The 24,293-nt window shown below is 32.3% G+C and overlaps 1 protein-coding gene across 3 annotated transcripts in view; it reads right to left on the reverse strand.

Annotated features, from left to right (window-relative positions):
* LOC105253065 (low density lipoprotein receptor adapter protein 1) overlaps positions 1-24,293 on the reverse strand; it is a 77,927-nt gene that overhangs the window by 5,096 nt on the left and 48,538 nt on the right. For all 3 annotated transcript variants that reach the window (XM_011260837.2, XM_011260836.2, XM_011260834.3), the window contains 2 exons: positions 5,671-5,867; positions 729-841 (listed from right to left, as the gene is read on the reverse strand). In XM_011260837.2, the coding sequence (XP_011259139.1) occupies positions 729-841; positions 5,671-5,867 (310 nt within the window). The remainder of the gene's footprint in view (positions 1-728; positions 842-5,670; positions 5,868-24,293) is intronic.

Consider the following 24,293-nt stretch of genomic DNA (forward strand, 5'->3'; position numbering starts at 1 on the left):
CACTGCGTCATCATCATCATGTCGTCATGTCGTCATGTCGTCATTATGTTGGATTGTCAATGCATTTTCGTACATATATATGCATGTACATATATATTGAATATAATTCCTCCCGGCTAGATAGGTCCCGGCAAAACATGCAGCAAACGAGTTTCATTCAGGATTAAAATTTCAATCGCGCATGTTTCATGAAAAACAATTATTTATCGTTGCATTGCGTTCGCGTTTCCGTTATAATATTTTTGCCACACTGAATAAAATACGTTATATATTCTTTTTTTAGGCAAAAAAAAGAGAAAAGCGAAAAAAGGAATAATTTTAGTATATGTATATTATAAGACTGTCTAGATTATTATTTTAAATAAAAGAAGCACTATTTTTGTGTGATAAGATAAAGATAAAATTCACGTAAATAACAAGAATCGTGAATATATCAAAAAGATGTCAGAACCACATAAGTTGTTAAAGGAGATTGCAAATCTTTTTAATTAAATCTTATTATGGAATATAAGATTGCTTTTTGATACGAATTTCAAATTTTAATTTTATTCAAATTCAAATTTATTTGTAATATTAATCCTTAATGTCAGTTCTCACGTAAATATTAGATATTTAAAAAGTCTCAAATGTAATTTCACACGAAATTTTTCAATTGACGTTATTAAATTGCTAATTCTAAATATTATTCTGCATATTTGGATATCTCAATCTCTCTCCAATGTACATACCTATATATCGATACTTGAAGCTGATCCTCTTCGGTGGCCAAGTCCGTCATTCTAATTCCTCTCAAACTCACAGCCAAAGAGACCCTTTGCAGTTTTTTTCCGCTTGCTTTCGCCTGCAACAAACGAAATAGATGGAATAAAGTGCAATCGTGCGCAAAAGCTTTCGCCCATTACCAGATAAAATTTAATTTCATAAAAGTATCTTTGTTCTCTTTTATTTCTTTCGCGATTAATTTTTTTGCAACGCAGTCTGATATAATAAAAAGCAAAAAATGTTTCGAAAAAAGTAAAATATGTAGAACAAAAATTCCGAAATAATCTTCAAATCTAAAAATATACATATAATGTGATAAATGTGATAATAAAGATATAATTTATTCATTTATTATTATGACACGTGCAATAAAATATCTCATGTTGATTCTATTTTTAAATATTTTATATCTCAATTTCTGATTATAAAGACATTATTTTTCTAATTTCCCTGATCAATTAAATTAATTTTCGTATTATATAATAATTTTTATATTCTCGTATGTGTAAAGAAAGCAAAAGAGTTTACTAAAATATTAATTATTGTTCTATTTCTATCTAAAAAGTAATCCATTTTTTCAATTTATTTTCTAACATCCTCGACAAGCTCATCTTCTTGTCCTTTTTTTCTCGATCATATAAAAATTCTACCTAAAAGCTTGATTAAGAAATTTCAAAAGGAGAGATCTGAATGATTTATTGAACATCTCTCTCAGATTTTTCGATTTTTTTTCCATCGGATAGACAATTTTGTTATTGATTTGAGCGAAGGGCAAGGCTTATGGAAACTACCATTAGAATAGCTCAGGAAATTTCTTTAAGGATAAATTCGCGTAAACCTGAATAAAATATAGCAATGCAGCGGCCCAAATTACTTTTTTCGAGGAATCAAATATCTCGTTGCTAAACCGTAAGCTCTCGCGTCGCTCCATGGCAATGCAATTACGGGGCTTCACGAGGATTAAGCGGTCCATTTAACAATTTAACCAGCGCATAGAGATCCCGCTGTCTTAATCGCGATCGCGCGAAATTCCAGAACGTTTCTTAATCCCGCGATTCTCGAGCAGATTCTGCAACGGGCCTTTCTATCGCGGATAAGTAATCGAGGAAGGATACACGTTTGCTTAATCCTTACTTAGCAATCTGATTAACTAGATTTCATGATGGTACTATTCATATCCAAAAATGATTACTATTAAGTAATACTTAATATATTCAAGAGAATACCAAATATAATAATTTGAAATTTAATTTTAAATATATTGGAGCTTCTTTATCGCTTCCGCTTCAAATGAAAATAACTACGAATACAGAAGAAATATGAACAAAGATTTTTTATAGCTAGAACAAATAGCGATAACAATAGTAATCGCGACTGATTTTGAACTAATGTTATTTAAATATAGAAGATATTTAAAAATTTGATTTTTCTTATAATTTAAATTTATCCAATCGATATCATTGAACAAATGATGAAATATAGAAAGTTAATTAGCGACAAAGCTATATATAAATCTTATATTAAATTTCATATTTATTATATTATCTGTAAAATTATTTTACAAATCACTCCAAATTTTAATTAAATTCTTTGCTCTGTTAAAATAACAACAATAATTATCATAAATGAACAAAACGAGAAATTGTAATTCGCATCAAATCTGAGTGAAATATAACCATATGCAAAGTTCCGAACGACAAATTAACGAATCCTTTCATGGAAAAAGAGGAGCCTGGCAGAGATAACGAGGCTTGATAACTTCTTCATTTATTTTATAATTACCATGGTTAATTCCCAACAACGAGTGTAGTAGTGCATCTTATTCATACTTTCGATAATTATTTGTTGCGAGAAACCGGATATAATGCACACACACATTTTCCACTTTTTCAATAAATTAAATAATGCTCATTATTAAAATGTTTTCACAGAATGTCTTCTCTTTGACTGACAAGCAGCAATTTAAATGTATTAACATTTATATGTGTGTTAATTTAAATTATATCTAAAAGGTCTCATGGTAATTTAGGGCGTCTTGTATCAGCAAGCTTCTTGCTCGCAAACACTAAATACCATTATCAGCGAGAACTTGCGGGCAAGAGTTGCATGATGGAAACTACGTGAAGTTACCTTTATGGTCGCGACAAGGCAAGACGATGCTATTAGACACGTGAACAACATTATCTTCCACTTCGGGAACGAGACACCTTAATTAATGATTCAGAGCAAATTATCTCGAAATAATAAGGATGAAAATATTTCTATAGTTAACCGTCACGTCGATGAAACCTATAGAGTGGAAACCTATGTGAGCGAGTAAACATCTCGAAGGCGTCTAAAAATTAATTAATATTCAGAATATAACGCATCTAAGAAAGTTATGTTATAAAAATATATTTCATAGCTAATTATATATGCGATTAATTTCTGAAAAGAAATTTCACTTCCTGATGAAAAACTAAAATAAGCGATCAAATTCATTATTACTACGCTTGACACAAAGGCTGCTATGGAGATGAATTCTCTTTCAAACCGGAATATGGCTGCGACGCTACGAGAAGGAATTAACAATATAATGGACGCAATTACGCAAGTACAAAAGACGATGAGGAAGGAGAAGAAGATGAGTCCGATGGGACAGTTAGCAAGCAAAGACGCAATGCAGGCTTTGATCAGGAAGTTTCTCGACGCGGAATACGATTGCACGCGTCGAGAAACTTTCGAATCGATCCAAATCGAGATAGCTCACCGTTCACAAAAACCCGCAGCCAGAGGTTCTTGTTCGACATCGCGATGCAGCAAAACCGTTTGAACCAAAGCAGCTTAGTGCAACATGAACAATCAAACCGGGCAACGTACTATGCAGCTATGTTTTATATTATAGCGACTTGCAGTTTCGTAATTACAGATCACGATTTTTTGGAATCTCATACATCATTTTTATAATTACTAATTTTTGTCGTGTATATGCTATAATTTTATAAATTTTATATTAGATTTTGTATAAATAATATTTATTTAGAAATTATAAATATATTAGAAGGAGAGAAAGAGAGGAAGAAATTTCTTTTGCATGATTAATTTTTAGATTAGAAATTATAAATGTATATCGGGGTTATAAAAATAATATTTACAGTTCTATTATTTTATAATATATATTATAAATTTATTGTTTTGTTGTAGATTACTTATTATCGAAACGTATGAAATTCTCTGGTATACGTTTTCATGTGTTGTGATTGAATCCTCCCCATTAATAACTATCTCGGAAATTACCGAAGTATATATACTACCGCTTTCTGCGATGCTGTCCATGTAATCTCGTGGTACGAGTCGTAATCGCTTCGAAATTGGAATTATATGAGGCGCGTAAAGTTTCGTTATTAATTAATTATGTTCCTCGAATCGTTGCTAAATCACATAAATTCATTTCCTCTGATTTCAACAACGATTTCGCTAAATTTGATAAATTAAATCGAAACTGATAGAGATTTATTATTCTCGAATTCGATTTTTTTTTCAATCTGTTTCATGATAAAGTCAATTTTTAAATAAAAAATTCTTGTAACACGTATTAAATAAATTAATATGGTTTCGATAGATATTTAATAGAGTAATGTTATATTAATTACTATTATAAAGATTATATTTAACGTATACAAAACTCTGTCAAACAACAAATTAGCAAATATTTTTTTGTCGGAATAATTTTATTTTTTAAATCGACTTTTATATTTTTAATAAAACGTCAAAAATCACACATTCAATGCTATGCGAAAACTAAAACTCGTTTCATCAAAAACGATATAAGCAATGTTCGCGATATTTCATGTACAAAGTCGAATGTAATTAACGGATGAGCGAAAGTTGGATCAAACGTTTCTAATTAATACCGCCGTATTCACTTTTCGCATTTTTTGCTCTCTGCTTTAATTCCCGAGCTTCGTGCATTAATAGCCACGATTGGAAAACGTATTATGTCATGATTCAACAAAATCGTTATCGTCGATCGACAACATTCGCTATCGAACATCGAAGCAATGGAAAACAAAAGGAAAAAACTAGAAAAATTTCTCAATCTACAAATTTCTCATCAGAGACAGAGACCAAGCAGAGAATGAACGCGGCGCAAAGTAATCACGATTCATTTTCATTAGCTTTATTAACGGACTCGTGGCTATGCGTGGAATTAGTACCTTGCAATTTCAATTAAATTCTCTTCACGGCAGCCGCGTCGGAAAATGGTTTAAAGTAAATTACGCAGCGCGATATAATTTCGACGATAAATAATACAGTGGCAATCTCCGGCGCGGATAGCAAACCTTTCTCTCTTTCTCTCCTCTCGACAAACGTCAAATTTGTTAATAATTTAAAATCCTACGCAAAATATATTACACATATTCACGATAAAGCGTAACGTAAATATGTCTTGTAAATTGTGTTTATAAAAACGATCAGAGAAATATCTCTATTTAAATATGATTTTATATATTTTGTACACGAGAAAAGTACAATTTATATATTATATAAAAAATATGATACGAACTTATTGCATGTTTCTGTCATTAGTTTTCAAAATGAGGATGTAAACATTTTTTTTTAAATTAAGAAGGTAAATTTAATGTTCTATAATATGAAATGTATAAACTAAATTTATGACAGATTTCGTAAATTGGACACGATATAATTCTTTATTCTTTAATATTTAATTAGTTGAGATATGATTTATAGTGTAAAAATTAATGATAAATCAACAGAGAAAGAAATAAGAAAAAAACAATTCAAATTTAATAAAAAATAAACGCGATTTGAGATTACAAAAAAGATTATGAGGCTAGTTTCAGAACAGCTGTTTCAGAATATGTTATTAAGCTTAGAAGATAAATCATGAAAATTTCGAATACGCACCATGGTAATGACGGTCTTGATGGCTTCCGCTGTGGCCTCCTCACTCGAGGGTGTCTCGACGAGGGTGCTGCCCAAATATTTGAGGGTGAACCTCGCCTCGGACGTATCCTCGGATTCCTCCCCGTGCGTCGTGCCCGCCGAACCGCCACCCTCTACGCATTCACGACTGTTCGCCAACGCCCATTCCTCGCATAATTCTGGAAGTTAATATAAAGCAAAATATTGAGATGCTTTAATTAATGTAACGAGCATAATTTACTTTCTTGTGTAAAAAATAAGAGTAGTAATAAAAAGAAATTCAAATCAATTTAAATCAAAATAAAATTTTTATAAAATATTTTATTGTGCGAATCTCTTTTAAAGAAAAAATATATTTTGTGATCCTAAAAATCGATTCGAAAATTTCACACACAGCATAAATTTTAACTGTTAAGCTTGTGTTGAATTTACGAACACAAAGGCTTTTTTGTAAATTAATAGAAAATGAGGGAATGTGTGAAAGTAGAAATTTGGAAACCGCTACTCTCTTCACAGACACGCGAATCGAGTAGAGATAAATGTTACAGTGGACGGAAAGGGGGATGGCCGATGTAACATTAGTCCAGGTTCGTGCAACCACATAAGCCAACCTCGTTGTCTGTCCACTTCGTGACAGGAATAGCCGCACGTGTGTTACAATAATGGATGCTCTGGGTATGTATATCATTCTGCAGTCCAAAACTTGTCGAATAGTTGCAATTCCACGTCGAGATAAATTGCGTTGCAAAAATATCGCTATTTTATAAAATTTGACTTGATAATAAAATGAAAATACTTTGAAATGTGCAAAAAATTATTTTATTTCTTAGAGAAAAGTTAACAGAAATCAAATTCATTATTTTCGACTGAAAGTTAATTATTACAAAATGAAGTGTAATTCCCGAATCGACAGAACTTGTAAGTATTCTAAGATAAGAAACAAAGTACATCTCTCTTCTTTTTATGCATGATAAAAGGAAAAAGTTAAACTTCAGGAGAAATTATGTATTTTAAAGAAAGTTAAAATTAATCATCTCATTCTTGAAAGAAGGAATTATAACTGTAAATAAAAATAAAAAGATAAAAATTACGCATATTTATTATGAGAACTGAAGTTTATGGCACATATTGATTTTTCTATTTAATATAATTACATTAATTTTACAACAGTTTAAAAATAACATATGTAAACAACATACGTAGTCGGAATCACAAGAGAGGAAATTCGCGAGACCGTTTTGTTACCGCGATTCATCTTTGTCGCAAGTTAATGAAATATAGTAGTATCGTTGCTCAGGCTATTGCTCGCTTGCGAAATAATCTGAAAGTACGAACGAGTATTTGTACAACATTATCGTCGACTATGTACAACTTTACCCACAGAACAATTCCGTAAAAGTGGCGAAAAGTTGTTACTACTTTTGTGATGTGCCGGAGCGCATTGTAACGTCTTGCGATCGAGAAAAGAAAATCGAGTCTCGTGCGGTCCCGCGGGCATCATCCCTACGAATATATTCCTTTAAGAGAGTTAGGGAGTTCGCACTACAATGTGTCAAAAGTTTTCGTGCCACTATGGCACGACGATATATGCGATTCGACTTTCTCACTCTGAGACACGACTCTTCGCAAATCGACCGGAAAAATAAAAGTCGACGTACAAATCGAGTAATCCGATAGAGGCCATCAGTAGCATCCCGTATAATATATCTCTCAAAAAAGTCTTTCTTTCAACTACAAATTCCTCCATAAAGTTTGAAGCACAAAATTTATTTAAAAATTTATTTATTTTAAAATATTCTAATATATAATACTATTTAAAATTAAATTCTATTAAAAGAAAATGTATTAAAAGTAAAATCGAAGATTAATTTTTTTTTAAATAACATATTTTTATAATTTGATATTTTAAAGATATTTTCTAAAACTTGACATTTGCATGATAAAATAAAGCAAGCTTTAATTAATTTGATTTCAATGGATTATTCTTACAATACATAATATATATACAAACGAAGTGCACTCGTAATTCGCCGTCGGTGAATAAAAACAGACAGTAGATGTTTCCGCAAATCGAGGAACGCGGAGGATATAAAAGCGCAGGAAACACGATCGCCGCCTGGCCCATTTGTATCAATTTGTCAATGAGCACTTTCTGCGTATTTTTTTTCTTCCGTATTGCCGACTATCAATCTTTAACAATCTTCTAACGTCCGGAGAGATTTTCGCTCGATTTCGCGATAAAAGCGACTGCTCCGAGCAATTTCTTCGATAAATGTCGCATCGCGAAATGCATCTTGACGTGCCGATATCGTGATTGCGAGATGTATCATATCATATACGCGTATAGATGACAAGATATCTTATATTGAAATTTATGATGAAGTGATTCTTCCAATAAATTTCTCGCCTTGGAAAAATTAATTTTAAAAATATTTCAGATTTCTTTTTGATTTTCATGCAATTCTTATATGTAAGATAATTTTATATAATATAATATATATATATATATATATATATTTTAAATTATATAAAATATAATCTAAATTACATTATATGTGCATCTAGTACATTATATATTTGATACATTATATTTAATACATTATGTATAAATCAACATTAAAATATTCCAATTTTAAATATCATAAAATATTTTAAATAATATATTTTAAAATACATTATTTTTATTATTTTTTAATGTAGATTAAGTATCAAATATCATGTATATATTTTTACGTTATGATTTATATTTCATGTTCATGGGAAAAAGCCGTTCAATGTTAACAGCGGATTTTAGACTACGGTGCGATAAATTTAACCGTGACGCGAATATATATTCCACGGATGTTTCCTTCGACGGAATAAAAAGAATTGACTTCAGAGCCGATCGCAACGAGTATTTTAATATTTCAACGACCGCGTTGACAGGGTACTACGTGAAAGCCATTCTGTGCGCGACGCTGCTGACGGAAACGCAGCACCATCCGGCTGGAAATTTATGCCTAACCACCATCCCTATCCAGCAACGTGTAGTACGGTATGGAAAACCGATATGTGTATCGTGTGTGCCTGTGAAGTGTCATTGAGGAAAAGATAACCGAAGAGATGGAGAATTTTCAAGTATTATTAAGGATCGCCTCTAAAATTTTTAATAGTACAAGTTTATCAGTTTTATAACAAAATTTGTGGCAAATAAATATTTTATTCATTTCTCTCTCGATTCTTGTTTAATACCCTACGTGTAAGGCTCCTACGGAAATTTATGAACTGTAATAAGGACGATGTTACGTCGATAACATAAACTTTACGAGCACTTTGATGTAAGAGTATCTCGTCGATCCAAGTGTTTTCACGCGGAGAATCTTCCGAGACACGCAGTTTCTATGACAAAATGGAAAGATCTCGCGGCTCGTTTTATTCTCTGGCTCGAAGAATTCTCTGTCATAGCTCGCGGCAGCGAATCATTCCTCTCTATCTCTTTCTTTCTTTCTCTATCTCTTGGGCAAAAGCAATTTGCGGGGTGCTTTACTCGCTTCGGACGCGGTCTAGGCGAAATTGGGCCAATTACTTGAAGTTTTTCAGCAATTACTAAAACGACCGCGGAACGGCTGAGCTGGGGAGAGAAATTAACTATCCGAGAAATTGAGAGAAGGAAAGAAAGAGAAGGAGAGAATGTTTAGGAGTTTAATTTTTACATTTGACAGATTTATTCGCGATCGCGCGGTCTTAATTCGCTGTACTTGGCGATGCGTTTGCATCGTAAAATTAATGGCGTGATGAACGTAAAACATTTTGCGGTGTAAAGCTCCCCTTAAATAGTTCGAATAGAAACGTTCCAGCCGTGGACTGACCGCGAATAAAACGTTCGTCGGGGACCTTTCAGCGCGCGATCGTGCGAGTCGATTTTATTTCTACCCTTACTTGGCTTCCGGTCTGATTCGTCCGATGTACGCGGGGGATAACTGTGGGGGAAACTTTGTTCCTCAAGCTTGTTGCGTGCCAACGAGATTTTTCCTCTCCCGCTTTCAATACATACCGCTAGAAGAACGATAGGAATGGAATTGATGCACCCTCTTTCTCTTTTCCTATCTCTCTTTCTTTCCTTTTCTTTCTACCTCTCCGCGTGAGTTTTCTTGCGAATCTGATCGCGAATGCAATCTTATCGATGCTACGAGAAACATCGCCGCAATTCTTGACGTGCATCTATGCATAATATACGTAGGTTTGTTTCTTTGAAGAGACTAAATTAGATTGCGGATGGAAAACGATCTAAATAGACATCCAACGAGATACACATATATATTTTACTTGCAATGTATCCTTTAAACCCTCTTTAAACGTCGAAGCGTGCTTTCAGACCATTACATGTAACAAATTAAAAGCTTATTAAGTCTGATATATTAAAAGCTAGTTTCTTATCGAAGAAAGCATCTTTTCCTTTCAAAATATATAAGTTGAGAAATGCTCGTGAACCTTTTGCACGTTTCAAAAACTTCATTAAGAAACGATACTTGCGCCAAGATATTTAAAGGAATGTATTTCCTGTGCACGTGAGATTATCGGAATTAAATGCCTTCCGTTATCGGTGCTCGTTAAAAAGAGATATACGATGATTTTACTGCGCGGTAATCAATGGATATCGCGTGCTGCGAAAGCAAAAAAAACGAGAACGAAAGTTAATGCGACCGTTCTCCAGCGAGCAATTCGCCATTGCGCCCGTATTTCGCGATGGCAATTCACCATAGGATTTCTATTGAATACGGCTTTCCATGCGAAGAGCTGCGCGCGTATCCATATCGGTTATGCGCTTTTATTCGTTTCTCCGGTCCTCGACACGTGACTGCTGCCGGATATTTCTTTTCTCCCTGTACGCCGAATATTTCTCTATGCGAAATCACAACTGAATTCCGCCGCTGCCGGTAAAACTCGACGATATGAAATTATTGAGCGGACCACTTCTTCCTCTCGCGTCTGTTCCAGCGAAAAAGCGAGTACACAAATGTGAAAAAGCGTGTAACGCTCGTCTCTTGCGAATTTCAAATATTAATTGAATCCATAAGTTTCAATATCTTCGAGTAAAAGAATCAGTTTCTAATATATCAATTCTAATATATCAATTAAAGTCTTGTTTGTAATTGTAATTATGTTGAACATGTATAATATGAAATAATATTTCTCAGATCAATTTCATATAAATATTAATGAAATCTTTAAACGTCATGTATCGACTGTATTTAAAATCTAATTTTAAAAAATGCGAAAAATATATAATTAAGTTGTATAAAATTAATATTATCTAATATTTTATCATATATTTCATTAATTAATTAATTAATTAATTAAAAATCCAATATTTAATGAAAAAAAATATTTTAGTTTTTAATGAATGCACCTAGATAAATAAGAGGAACATTCGCGAAAACATTTGTGCCATTTTATGCATGCAAGCGAATGTGTTTAGAGCCGGCTGGTAGGAGTATCGAACTGCATAATAATCGTGTGCAAACGCATGAGCACAAACAATGTAGCTGCGCGATGCAATCGGTGAAATTAAATCGGCGAAAATTGGCTTCCAACCTATGCACGCGTACACACCAAAAATTCTCCATTCCCCTTAACAAGATTGTTTACAGCGAGTAACAGTGAAAAAAGGAAGAGAAAATCTCGTTAGATTTTTTTATCTAGCAAGGAAAGAGAACATATCAGAAATCGCACTTTCTCTTGCATTTTCTTTCTTTGGCACACGATCTATAATGTTTATATATAACAATATTAATCATTATATATGCATATATGTTATAAATATATTATTATATCTATTCAAGTGCAAAATATATATACACTTCGCCATTTTCTTTCGCAAGATCGTGGAAAATTTATTATTCAAGAGATAAGATTTATTTTTATACGAACAATAATTGGATTGCGATTTTATTCCACTCGAATAAAACAACTATCACTGAGAAAGCAGTTTAGATTTTCGGCGATGCGATTTGAATCGTATACAACACTAGCAGTACAAAGCTCGTGCTGTGTACAATTTGAAGTTTAACTGTTGCAAGAGAGAGAAAAATATCTTTATTTTACAGCTAAAATACAACTTAGTATCTATTGTACAATATGTGTTTTGAAGAGATTTCCAGTTGAATAAGAATAGGAAAAGAAAGAACAACAAGAGAAATTGAACAATTTATTCAAAAATATTGTCATTTAACTTCCACGTTGGAAATTGAGTTCTTACTTTATTCCGATTTATTCTATTCAAAACTCTATCAAATTTTTATTAAATATAGTAGTTTTAATTCTATCCGTTAAAGAGACTCCTATTACCTTTATAATGCAATTTAATTTAATGCAATTAATTCTAAAAAGAGAAAACTTAAAATATTTAATAATTTTTGTGTAATGTAATAATTGACATTTTTGGCAGTCTGTTAAATTTTAGTTGTTTTTCATTTCTATTCAAAAATAGATCTTTTTCGAGAAATATACTAGAATCCTTGTAGAAGTTTTTTCACGTTTCCAATTTGCGAGCACAGTAATTCGCAATGTTCCGCCCTAATCGAAACTCTAAACGAAAGGGAGGCTTTTGAATCGACATAAAGCTTCTCGAAGTTACGAGCAATCGTGTTGATTCACGTGGCGGCGAGGAAGCGAATCGCCGCTCGACTAAAGAACGGATCTCAATAAACTCGAGATCTTTATTTCCGGCGATACGGGAAGGGGGAAGGGGTGAATCCCCGTGAGAAACGTCTAACTGGCGCACAGCAGTAAAACCGCACTTTACTCGAACGAGGTGATGGTGGTGTAGATGTCACGTTTTATTTATCTCTACTAGTGAGAGTGACTTCCTCTTCGTACGATATTTATAGCTCCATAAATAACAAAACAACGAAAATTCTTTCTGTGTAATTATAAATTAAATTAATAAATACACACACACATACACACACACACACATACACACACACACACACACATATACTCCTGAAATATATACTCCCAAAATTAACGCATAATTTTTTTCACTTTTTCTTTAAAAGCTAATATTTAAATTTTGACGAAAAATTTTAAAGAAAAAGTGAAAAAAAATTATGTGTTAATTTTATCCAGCAGTATATATATATATATATATATATATATATATATATATATAAATTATGCTGTAAACTAAAATCGCACATCATTGGCTAAGAACCGAAAAATTTAATTAAATAATATAATATAAATGATGAAATAGAGCGAAATACTTTCTCAAATTCTATGTTTAACAAAATAAAAAATATAAGGAAAATTAAACTACAAAGGTAATATAAAAAATTCAGATATAAAAATTATTTGTGAAAGCAAGATCGACTTTACGAATTGATCTAGAAATGTAATATTAAAATGTAATATGGAAAAAGATTTTTAGCATGGAAACGTGCTCGGCATATAATCCGTTCTCTCTCTATCCATTTCTTAGATTTCCTAGAAAATTATCTCGTCTCCGTGCTCTCGATTCGTAGAGCAGCGGCATTTCTCACGATAAAGCATTCATAGGTTTTTCCACCTCATAAACAACCGTGCGCTGATGCTGTAATCGCGTTTGCATATTTGTGTATCACGGTTCTCCGATAGCGAAAAACGCAATTTTTCTGTCGATTACGCGCGTAACCGAGGTTCGCGTAAAAGCATCGATGTTTATACGATCTCGCGTTATCTGATGAAAAAAGTTAATAAGATAGAGTTTCATAGGTCTGGATTGACTGATACATTTATGAAAAATAACACTCCTAATTTTTACTCTTTTTTGTGAAACCTTTTAAATTCTAGTATATCATTCCGAAATCGAAACCATTGCATTTGCTTTGGATGAGGAACGAGAAACTTTGTAATTTAAATATACTATTATTAATTTCTACAATTATTATTTACTTCTATAATAATAGGACGAAAAATATTACGCGATTTAAGCAGCAAATTAGCAATTAATTATGGCTGAAAAAATAAAGAAGAAACAAACAAAAATAGATATTTTTTGTACAACAAATGTAGACCATCAGTATGAACAAACAAATCATAATGACAGTGGCGAAAGCAATCATCCACATAATCTCAAAGGAACAGGCGGCCGATTCATTTGAATAAGGTAGCGTTGTTTTGCCAGGCGAGCGTAAAATATTCATGGCTTTTTCCAGCTCGTAAAGCCGGGATCCGCGCATATCCACGGGGATCGAAGAGAGACCAGATTTCGGCGCATAAATTATTCGCGAGATATGGTACACGCATCGCGCGGCCTCGAGAAACTTTTAATTGTGAAACTTCGCGTTGTGCCGGCCACCATGTATTTATGCTCTCATGTTTCCATTAATTTAGGAAATAAGCGAAACAATCATATCGTGAAACGCTATACGGTTGAATGCAGTTGAAGAACTACTTATTTTTGCTATTGTTCGAAAGCAGAGGGAAATATATCGGGAAGGAATATAATGAATATTATAACATAATAATACAAGAATCATTCCTTACACTGATAAGGTTAATTTCCTATCGACGAATATTCCTTTAGTCTCTATTAAAATTTGATCGCAAATATAATGCTCTTTTTTATGTTTTTTTTATGTATCAGAACCGTGGAAAATGGAACGTCTGCGCGATATAAAGCTATGATTGAACGTTAAAATTTAAACGGAATGGGACGTAACAAAGCGAAATGACAACCTGTGTAGATGCGAGCAGTAGTGGAATCAACCTCCTCTTTTTTGAGAAGAGATTCGACGTGGCGGAAGCTGCGCATCTTGATTTGCCACCGTCGTGATTCATCCGGTGATACCTTAATTTTAGCGGCTTTTCGCAGTTTCTCTACTCTTTACGAGATTATTATACAGGAAAGAGTAATATATGGGTGGCTTGCGTTTCGCTGACTTTGCTATGGTGAAGCACACGCTTTGGCCTACTTGATACGTATTGTAGTTGAGAATGAGTTCTATTGTTTGTCTGTGCAAATATAAATCAATTTGAAACACAATAAATTTCGAAAAGTTTTACTCAGCAATGAATTCCCAAGAGTCATTTTCATCACTTCGAGAAATATAAGGTTGAAGGAAAAAGAATATTACTAAAGAGATAAAAAAAATATTATTGAAGATATTATTAAAGATAGTTTTCTTTTTTTTTTTACTTCAAATTAATAAATTATTGATGATTAGTACGAAAGAGACAACGAAAAGTACATTGTATTATTTGCGAACGCTTTAAAGATGAAAAATTTGAATATTTTAAATAAAAATATTTCTATTGAGAAATATTTTCCGATGTTATTGAAAAATAAAAATTTCCACACGAATAGAATAAATCTTTTTTAATAAAATAAGTCGATATTTCGATTGCGAAATAATTTAAGTGTTCCAATTTAAACGCACATATAAATTCCAGGAAACTACGTTTGAAATATATATTCTAGTAGTGTGTCTACTGAATGTTCCATTTGTAGACAGAATACCGCACCAAATCGATGGCCGATATATCGCTTCCTACGCAGAGTGCTGCAACGAGATAAGGAAGCCTCAATGCCGTACACTCGGCATTCTCGCCCTTGCAATAGCTTCTCCTCGAAACGGTGTCTCTGCACTTCTCTTGATTATACGAAGGGAACGAGGACGAGCGTGCATAGCCACAAGCCATACCGAGAAACGCATCGTTTCTTCGCTTGCTCTCCCAGCCGTAAACTTTTTAAAGTCACGTTACCGACTAATTTTGTTTGCCTCGAGCATAAAAACAATGCCCGCAACTAATTAAAAAATACAACGACAATACAGCGGCGCTTAGTTTATCTTTTCGATTCGACTCTTTATTCATTCTTAACCGAAATTTAAATATTTCATAAATCGTTTCTCTCTTTTTTTTATAAACGACTTTCAAAGTTCTGTAAATTTTACAAGTATTTTCTTGAATAGAAGCAATAATTTTCTATAATAACAACGTATTTTTACTGATAATGAAAATATATAACTTATTTGCTTATTGATAATAATATTTTCATAAAAATATTTTCATGATTTTATATAAACTGTTCTGAAAATATCCTTTGGCTCCAATATACTTTAATATCGAAAAAAATATATTGTTCATTATAAAAATAATAAGAAATACTTAGAGTTGAAATTATATTAAAGAGAAAACGATTCGAAAACGACGAAAAAAAAATGTAATAATTATCGAACATTATATATATATATATATATATATATATATATATATAATATATGTTAATTAAATACTCTTAACCTTCTTTAGTTTCAAGGGATTAAAAAAATTGTAGTTTTAAAGAAACAGACTACAAGAACTGAAGTGATCGCCACTTTTATTGTTCGTTTGACATAGTGCAAAAAGCAAAAGAGAAAGAAATGCCGTTGGCGATGCATAGTGATGTAATATAATAAACTTTTCAAAGTCGCGTTAGCGATCCGTTTAATTGCACTTGTGCAGTGAAAGCGGGCTCTGTTCTTTTGGCGAATAATTAAAAAATATATATTCCGAACCTCTCAAAGCAAGACCGTGTCGAGTAATATTTTCCGCAAAATCTTTGTTTCAGAGAGAAACAAAGTATTGAGAAAAATAACGAACGAGTCATTTTGTAACACATGTTTATAATAAAAATAATAATACTAATAATTTATATATTGGAAAATGAATAATAAATTAGATCAAAGATAATATATACTAAGATTGATATGAATACTATATAAATACTATATATTATATTTAATAAATATATATTATAATTTATAATATTTATATTTGCTAAATACATATATAAAATTGCATTGATAAAACATCTAGCAATTACTTCACTTATAATTGTTAATTTAAATTTTTCTAGCAATTCATAGCAAACATGTTATTTTTCTTACGAGCATTTACTATTATCGATTTAATAATCGCTAATAAATATTACATGTTTTTGCTATCTAAATATGTGTACATTTATAGATATATGTTAAATATAAACGACACGTATACACATATAGAAGATCGAAAAAAGTTTACGTGTTAATTTTTTCCTTTCGCTATTTTGTCTGTTGATATAAAACACACTGGCGAAATTTATTTTCTATGAGAATCGGCATTATTGTAACGTCCATTCTCGGACAAGTGCGACAGGTAATTGGATCGAACTCGTGTTGGGCACTGACTCGAGTCAAGTTTCGCCGCTTCTATTTCGCGAAAGTTCGTGCGCCAACTTTGAGAGAACCGAGTCCGCTCTAGCTTCGCGTCTGTTTCCATGGATTTAGCGATCCACGAATAAAGGACGGTTGAGAAAGGAAGAAGGAAAGGGGAGAGAAATGCCTGGACGTATCCCTGAGGGCTTGCGGAAAGTATCTCACAGCTGGATAATTAATCCCGTTCTACGAAGTGCACGTTCGACCGCGTGCTCGATTTAAGGATATGAAAGATGCAAAACACGAGATATATGCGGGAAGATTCGACCTTATTCCATGAAACTGTGAGAAAATATCTACCGGCGCATGCTGTCCTTTTTTGACGGGGCGCGCGCGACCCTTTATTCTCGCGAAAACTGTCCCTAAAATATACAGCGGCACGGAAAATACATCGCGCTTTCTTTTTACAACCGAGCTGTCGGGGAATTTTCATCGAGAGATGTAAAGTGCAATGCAAAAATCGAGAACCAGGAAAATGTGAGAATGTGAAATATTGTAGCAACGGTTGAATATATTAAAATCCATCCTTTTTATAATTATTTTTTTATGTTTTTCGTATATTGCACCTGTTTTAATTAAAAAGCAAAATAAAAATAATATGAATTTTATTTAGTTAAAAGAGTTATAAATATTCATGTTACCCATTTAATCCTTTTTCTATTCTAAATAGATCAAAAATTTATTTGCCTTTTTTCCTGTACTAAAGAAGATTCTTGAGGCAAATTCTATTTTTCTCCGAACAGCACACATAAAGAATATATATTTAATAACTTATCTCACTTTTAGATAAAATGCCATTATCAATACAATCGCTTTACCGGGTACGTGATCTTTTGCTCATCGCAACGTTTAAAAGATAATAAGATTTTTCACGAGTTCGTGGCCAAAATGACGCCCGAAGGATTCTACTGTTTCTATCGCGAAGCTTTTCCAGATGAAAAACGTCAATTATCGTGATCTTCAAGAAAATTCTCCGAAAAATATTTAGAATCAGAAAAAGGAGTAAGGTATTTTTGGAAAATCAAAAAACACCGAATCTGAGGAAAGAATTCGCATGACCGAAGGAAAATTCGCCATTCGCTCATGTTCGCAAAATTTCGTTTGTTCCTTCGAAATAATTTTTTTTATAGAAGAAGCGTCAAATTCTCTTTTTTTTCCCTCTTTCTCTCTTTCTCTCTCTCTCTCTCTCTCTCTCTCTATCGATAAGATATTCCGAAAAAGAAAGACTGTCCTGGGAACGAGAAAAGATCCTCGACAATACCGACGCGAGAAGCAATTTCTCCTACTCTTCGTCTTGAGGGGACAATTCAAAGAAAAGGATTTTCTCCCCGTCTATTTCCCCTTTGAGTTCACCTTCCTGCCAATCGGATGGTACCTTCGTACCTTTTTACCGTACGTTACCGCCGCAGGCGCTATTTCGGAACGGGATTACGAGCGATCGGTCGGAAATGAGTAATCGATCACGCGTATAGGCAAGTAAATGAACTTCCGCGTCTAGTTTTGGATTTGCGTAATTAGCAACCTCGAGCAACGTATATAATTTATCCGATCAATCAGATATACATACATATATATATATCTATACATACATTTCTCGCAAAGATTATTCTCAAGCTATACGATATTAAAAGTGACACATGACTGATAATGCATAACCATGAAAACAGATGCAATTATATGTATATGTAATCGAATCGATTAATTAAGGATAAGAGAATCTCTCCTCTTGCTTATTTATATTTTATAAATTAAGTACAAAATATTATGTCATGTATAAAATATTAAATTAATTAAATTAAATTCCAACATCTTCTAAAGAATAAATTGTATAAATAATCTAAGTATATATTTCTTTTAGTTTAACTTTTGCTTTATTTTTCGAAAGAAATGTTAATTCTATGAAAAATAACTTTGAAATACTCTCACTACAAAAACTAGTTTCCAAGTTGTCAAGTATAATTAAATCATCACAATCTTCATTCCAGATAAACTCTATTTTAAAAACAATTATTATTTCGTAATATAATATTTGAAGAAGAAGAAGAAGAATATAATGTTTGATAATAAAATATTTGATTGATAATGAAGAAGTAGGGAAAGATAATATTTAGTCAGACTTGCGCTAAGGAAATGATAATGTAGAGAAAGTACGACCAATTTCTGCCTTAATTAGATTCTTACTGCATCTTAATGTGCGCTAAACTCAATAATTATAATAAGCAATCTATTTAATGCAGTGCTCATTTATCTTATGAGAGAATTCTTATCACACGACTGTTACGAATCATCCTGATCGCCTCCATATTGCCGGAACGAAGATCCAATCTTTCGCGCAAATGAGAAACTCCATCTCGTGCCAAATCGATCTATATATTCTCAATCTAATCACACATAGAACAAAATTTACTCCAGGTCACGATGAAAGTCAATTAAAGTATCTCGCGCTGATATGAAAAAAACTGCATCAGAAATAAAAGCTCTCGGCAGAGCTTCGACAGGAAGTCGGAGTCAGTTTTCCAAAACATTTTACTCGTCGTTCTCTCGACTTTGTCAAGCGGCTTAAGAAGCAAAAAATCCACCCTCGGTGTCTCGCTTTAACTTGAATGCACTTTAACCCTCCACGCTTCGCTCCACACGCTGCCGCCTAGCTTTTCTAGACGAACGAGCCCTCCTGCTTTTGTCTCGCTCTTTTCAGCCCCTGAGGCTACGCAAGATCCGTTAAATCGTTCTATCTCCCAGCCGCCAGACCTCTGGGCTCTACCATCTTTTATTTCAGCTCACCATAGAGGAGCCGGAACAAGAGTTATAGCTCTTTGTCGAAAGTACATTAGCATTGCTAATAATAGAGAATGAGAATTTGCAATGAATTTAGAATGAACTCTTTACCTCATGCAAAAATTTGATGAAAATTTATGCCAATTTTTTAACATTTTATATGATCCAAATAATATAGTACTTTTAATTTTTTTTCTTTAAATTTTAAACTTTAAAATAATCTTGTAATAAACTTTAATGTAACTTTAATTTAAATAATATATATTTTTTGTAATTAATATTGGATATAAGACAGTTTTAGAAACATTTTTTGAGAGAACATAAAAGATCTATAAAAAATCTCGATATTTTCATACTTTTTGAAAATTATAAAATATGTCTTACGATTAGAAGCGCAATATATTAACATTATTATAAGATATTTTTATTTTAATATAAACGAACAAAATATATTGAATGCAATATTATAGAATGATAAAAATTAAATTCTAAAATTGCATGTAAACAAAACAATGCAATTTTATTTTATTTAGATTAGAGAGTAGCATTTTTATTTTATTTTAAGAGTTTTATTTTTAAAAAATATTATTTCATTACATAAAATATCCAAATTTCCCTCATAAATATCTGAATTTTCTTTAATATGTTAAAAAAAGGGAAAAGTACTCTTAGAAATAATCAAGCAAATCTTTAAATTTATATTTATGCTGCATGCCTTTTTTTCTTCCTTCTCTCTCTCTCTCTCTCTCTTTCCCTCTTTTATATATACTTTTATATATATATATATATATATATATATATAAAATATAGATTAAGCATATGTATATTTCATTATAAAAAGTTAAAATACTAATTATACACAATTAATCTAAAATTATTACTTTATATTAACATTACTTTATTACTTTATATTAGCATTATTAGCATTACTTTATTACTTTATATTAGCATTTGAGAGATGCGTCTCTAAAAAGTTATCTATATATATTTCATATATATAATTCATATAGTTATCTATGCATATATTCCGTTCATAACTTTCTTTAAAATATTCATTTAAAATATATTAAAACTTATTCTTTAATTCTATCATCCTGAAAAGAGGAATATATAAAATATACAGAAAGTTAGACGGAAAGCGTTATACATAATTATATTTTATATATTCCATTCCAGTATTTTGTTACTATTGAATAGCGTAACTATTAATACTGTAAGCAGACGAGCGTTCCTTAAATATCCGTTCGTCCGAACGTTATAACGATCCACTCGAACATTCCGAAACAACGACTTATGAAACGGTACAATGCGCCGCTTTGTTGAGGCATTCCTCCTGCATCTATATGTTCGACACACACACACACATACACACACACACACATTATAATATTATTCGCGTACTACGCACATAGAAGTCCTTCAAAAGCGCGAAGTTAAATCCGCAAGTATGTTCCGACGAAAGGACTCTAGTTCGTAGGGTTGCGAACCCGGGCTTTGTAGGCGAGATATGTGCTCGAGCACGAGAAGCAACCCGACGCCCCTTCCGTCCTTTTCAACCATGTGTTCCGTAACTCGTCGTTCTCCTGTGTTTACGACCTTGCGGTGTGAGTTAATAAACGGCCCTAAATTATACCGTCGTCTTGCTTTACGCGAGCATGAAAAAGCACGTTTGTGTTGAGACTACAATGCTTGATATATCAAAATTTTAATTAATTACCAAAAATTTTTTCTCAAATTGTTTTCTAAACGTTAAATCTCACTTGTCAAATCAACCTTAATTAGCTTAGATTAGAATTAGAATTTAGAAACATCTTGACATGTGTAAAAGATTTCGATGCTTTTATAATTTAGAATTGTTAACATTACCGAAGCTCGAATCTTAAAAACATTGATAACTATGGTGAGATATTTTTATTATGACGATCTGAATGAATTTTATATAAGAAAAAAGGCTAAATTAATTTCAACAAAAAATAATGTAACAAATATAAAAGTAATTGTAAAAGTTTTATTTTTATTTATATAATAGTATTATTATTCTCTCAAACATTGTATTTTCAAGATAATATTATGCAAAATATTCGAATTTTCTGCATATGAATATACAGATCTTCTTCAATATACATAATAAAATGGGAACAGTTTATTTTCGTGAATATTAAGCAAGTTTAATTTTACTTTAATTTTACTTATTTATATATTTTATAAATTTCAATTTTTTTATATAAAAAATAAATTTAAATATTTCATTAATCCAGAATTATTATGTTAGAATAAGCCGAGATGTTTCTCAATTACTTATAAAAAATGAGAATAAATATAACGAAATAAAAATATACATATAAGAAACCCCTAGTTAAATTTTTTATATGCATATTTTTGAGAAATAAAAGTTAGTTGAGGAAAACTGTTCTTCTCTCTTATTTTTTTCCATTATCTTATTGAAACTCACATATAATCAGATATTCAAAACTTGCCTCTCTATATCTATTCAATTTTGTTTCCACATCTTTGCTAATCATATGCAGTTCACTCTGTATAGCTAGCTAACGCTCGAGGCTCTATCTTCAGTCGATGTAAGATCGTTCCTTTGCAGAACTTTCCTTTTGCAGAATATCGTCTTCTCAGTAATATGCTTGAATCCGATCCTCTTATTAATCATGTTCGGAAGGACATGCAGGCGCAAGGGTCGAGTGTAACTCCAACGAATTAATCCTAGAGGGAAACGCGGCAGCAAGGACTCGCGACGAAATCCTATTACGAGGGACAGATTACTTCTGCGAGGTATCGATCCTGGGCGCTCTAACGTAACGCGTCAAAGCCTTTCAGCTAATTCCTGTCGTTGGTTGGTTTGTAGACAAACATTGGACCAAGTCGATTAGACGAGATAAAAAAAAATAGTGAAAAGATTGCGAATATTGAGAATAAAGATTTGACGAACATGAGATTTTTTTATATAATAGTTGTTAATATATTGATAAGAAAATCTTAATTATTATACTTATTTTTATTATTTATTAATTTTTGAAATCGATTTTATATATATATATATATATATGCAAAATTTTTGATATCTTTACAAATTGGAAATATTTTAGAATTTTATTTCGATGTCTTTTTTCATAGATTGGAAACGTGTGACAGATTATATTTCATGTAACAAAAATAAACAATAATTAAAATGATAAAAGTAACTGTCAATTTTAATTGACTTCAAGAAATCGTTCATTATTTGCATACCATTGAAAAAGGAAAATATAAAAATTTGATCGGATTCTTAGTCGGATTTAGTTTACTCAGAGTTTGCATCTCGGGGCACTCTCACTTTGAATATGTTTGCAGAGATACAACTCTATAGACGGAGAATAGATAAGAGTAGCGAGCGCAGCGAGAGTAAAACAGTAATCTCTCCATGTGCCGTCAGAAGATCGTCCTGATATATCCAGGCAAGAGTTCTATCGTATCATTTCCGGTTATACCGGCGGCATTACTATCTAACATTTGTTCTAGTTATTTCCAGCCGGTGCTACCGCAACTCGCCGCGTTGTAATGAGATTACAAAACGACGGGATAAAAGCCCAGAACCCTTCGCCCATGTTCCCGCGGGATTAACGCAATCCCGTAATAAACGGTAAATTTGCGCGGCAATCTTCCATTTCAACAAAAGAAGAGATCCGAAGTAAGAAGGTCTTGGAAGGCTCGTAATACGTCATGGAATATTGCGCGAAGATGTTGAATTTGGCGAAAGTTAGCTTATCATATCTCCAAGTAAATTCTCAACAAAGTTATGTTTGCATTTTAAATAAATTCTGCCATTTTAGCATGTATTAACTTTATATTGATTTTTTAACTTTCTAATTTATTTTCTACAATTTAGAAGAATCGAGTCAAAAACATTTGTACTGATCAGAAGCAATTCTCACTTATTTATCTTACTGAAAATATATCTTCCATCGCATTTCTTGTATATTTTATCATAAAATATTCTGTCTTTAATGCATGTAAGTTATATACATTCAGTTAGAGTACCGAAGTAGCAGTCAAAACTTTACAAAATTTTCTGAAAAGAACATTTATGTTCTCTCGTGTTCTAAAAGAATGTCTGAAAAGAAAACGCGCTGTAACAGAAAAAAACTATCTCGCGAGGTCGACAAGATCGATAGAATCTTTCGAGGCATACCAAAGTAACCTGGTCTCTCGCGGCAGTTTTATTCGTTCCTCTCGCCCCTGTTTGCCACAAAAGACCACGGAAAAGAATTTTCCGGATAAAATTGAGCCCGCGGTCGAATCGGAAAGAAGCAAAAATGTCGGAAATGTGTCTCGACTTCTTCGAAGGTGAACGTATCGAAAAGAGGAGGAAAAAAAACAGAACTGAAGAATAAGGAAACGAGGAAAGGAATAAGATGACGATGACGATAAAGGAAAGAAGGATAAGTTTGAAGAGGATGTGTGATTGGAAAAAAAGTATGAAGAAAGGTCGCAATATCTTAAGAAAAAGAAGAACAACGCAATTGTCGTTTGCACTAGAAATTGGCGAAACCGACTTATTTGATAAATGGCCAAATTCACCCAATATGCATTTGCTTTCCTAACAGTAGTGGTTAATGAATGCAACACATACAGTTTTCA

The sequence above is a fragment of the Camponotus floridanus genome, unplaced genomic scaffold, assembly GCF_003227725.1.
Source record: "Camponotus floridanus strain SB8 unplaced genomic scaffold, Cflo_v7.5 scaffold21, whole genome shotgun sequence".
NCBI lineage: Eukaryota > Metazoa > Arthropoda > Insecta > Hymenoptera > Formicidae > Camponotus > Camponotus floridanus.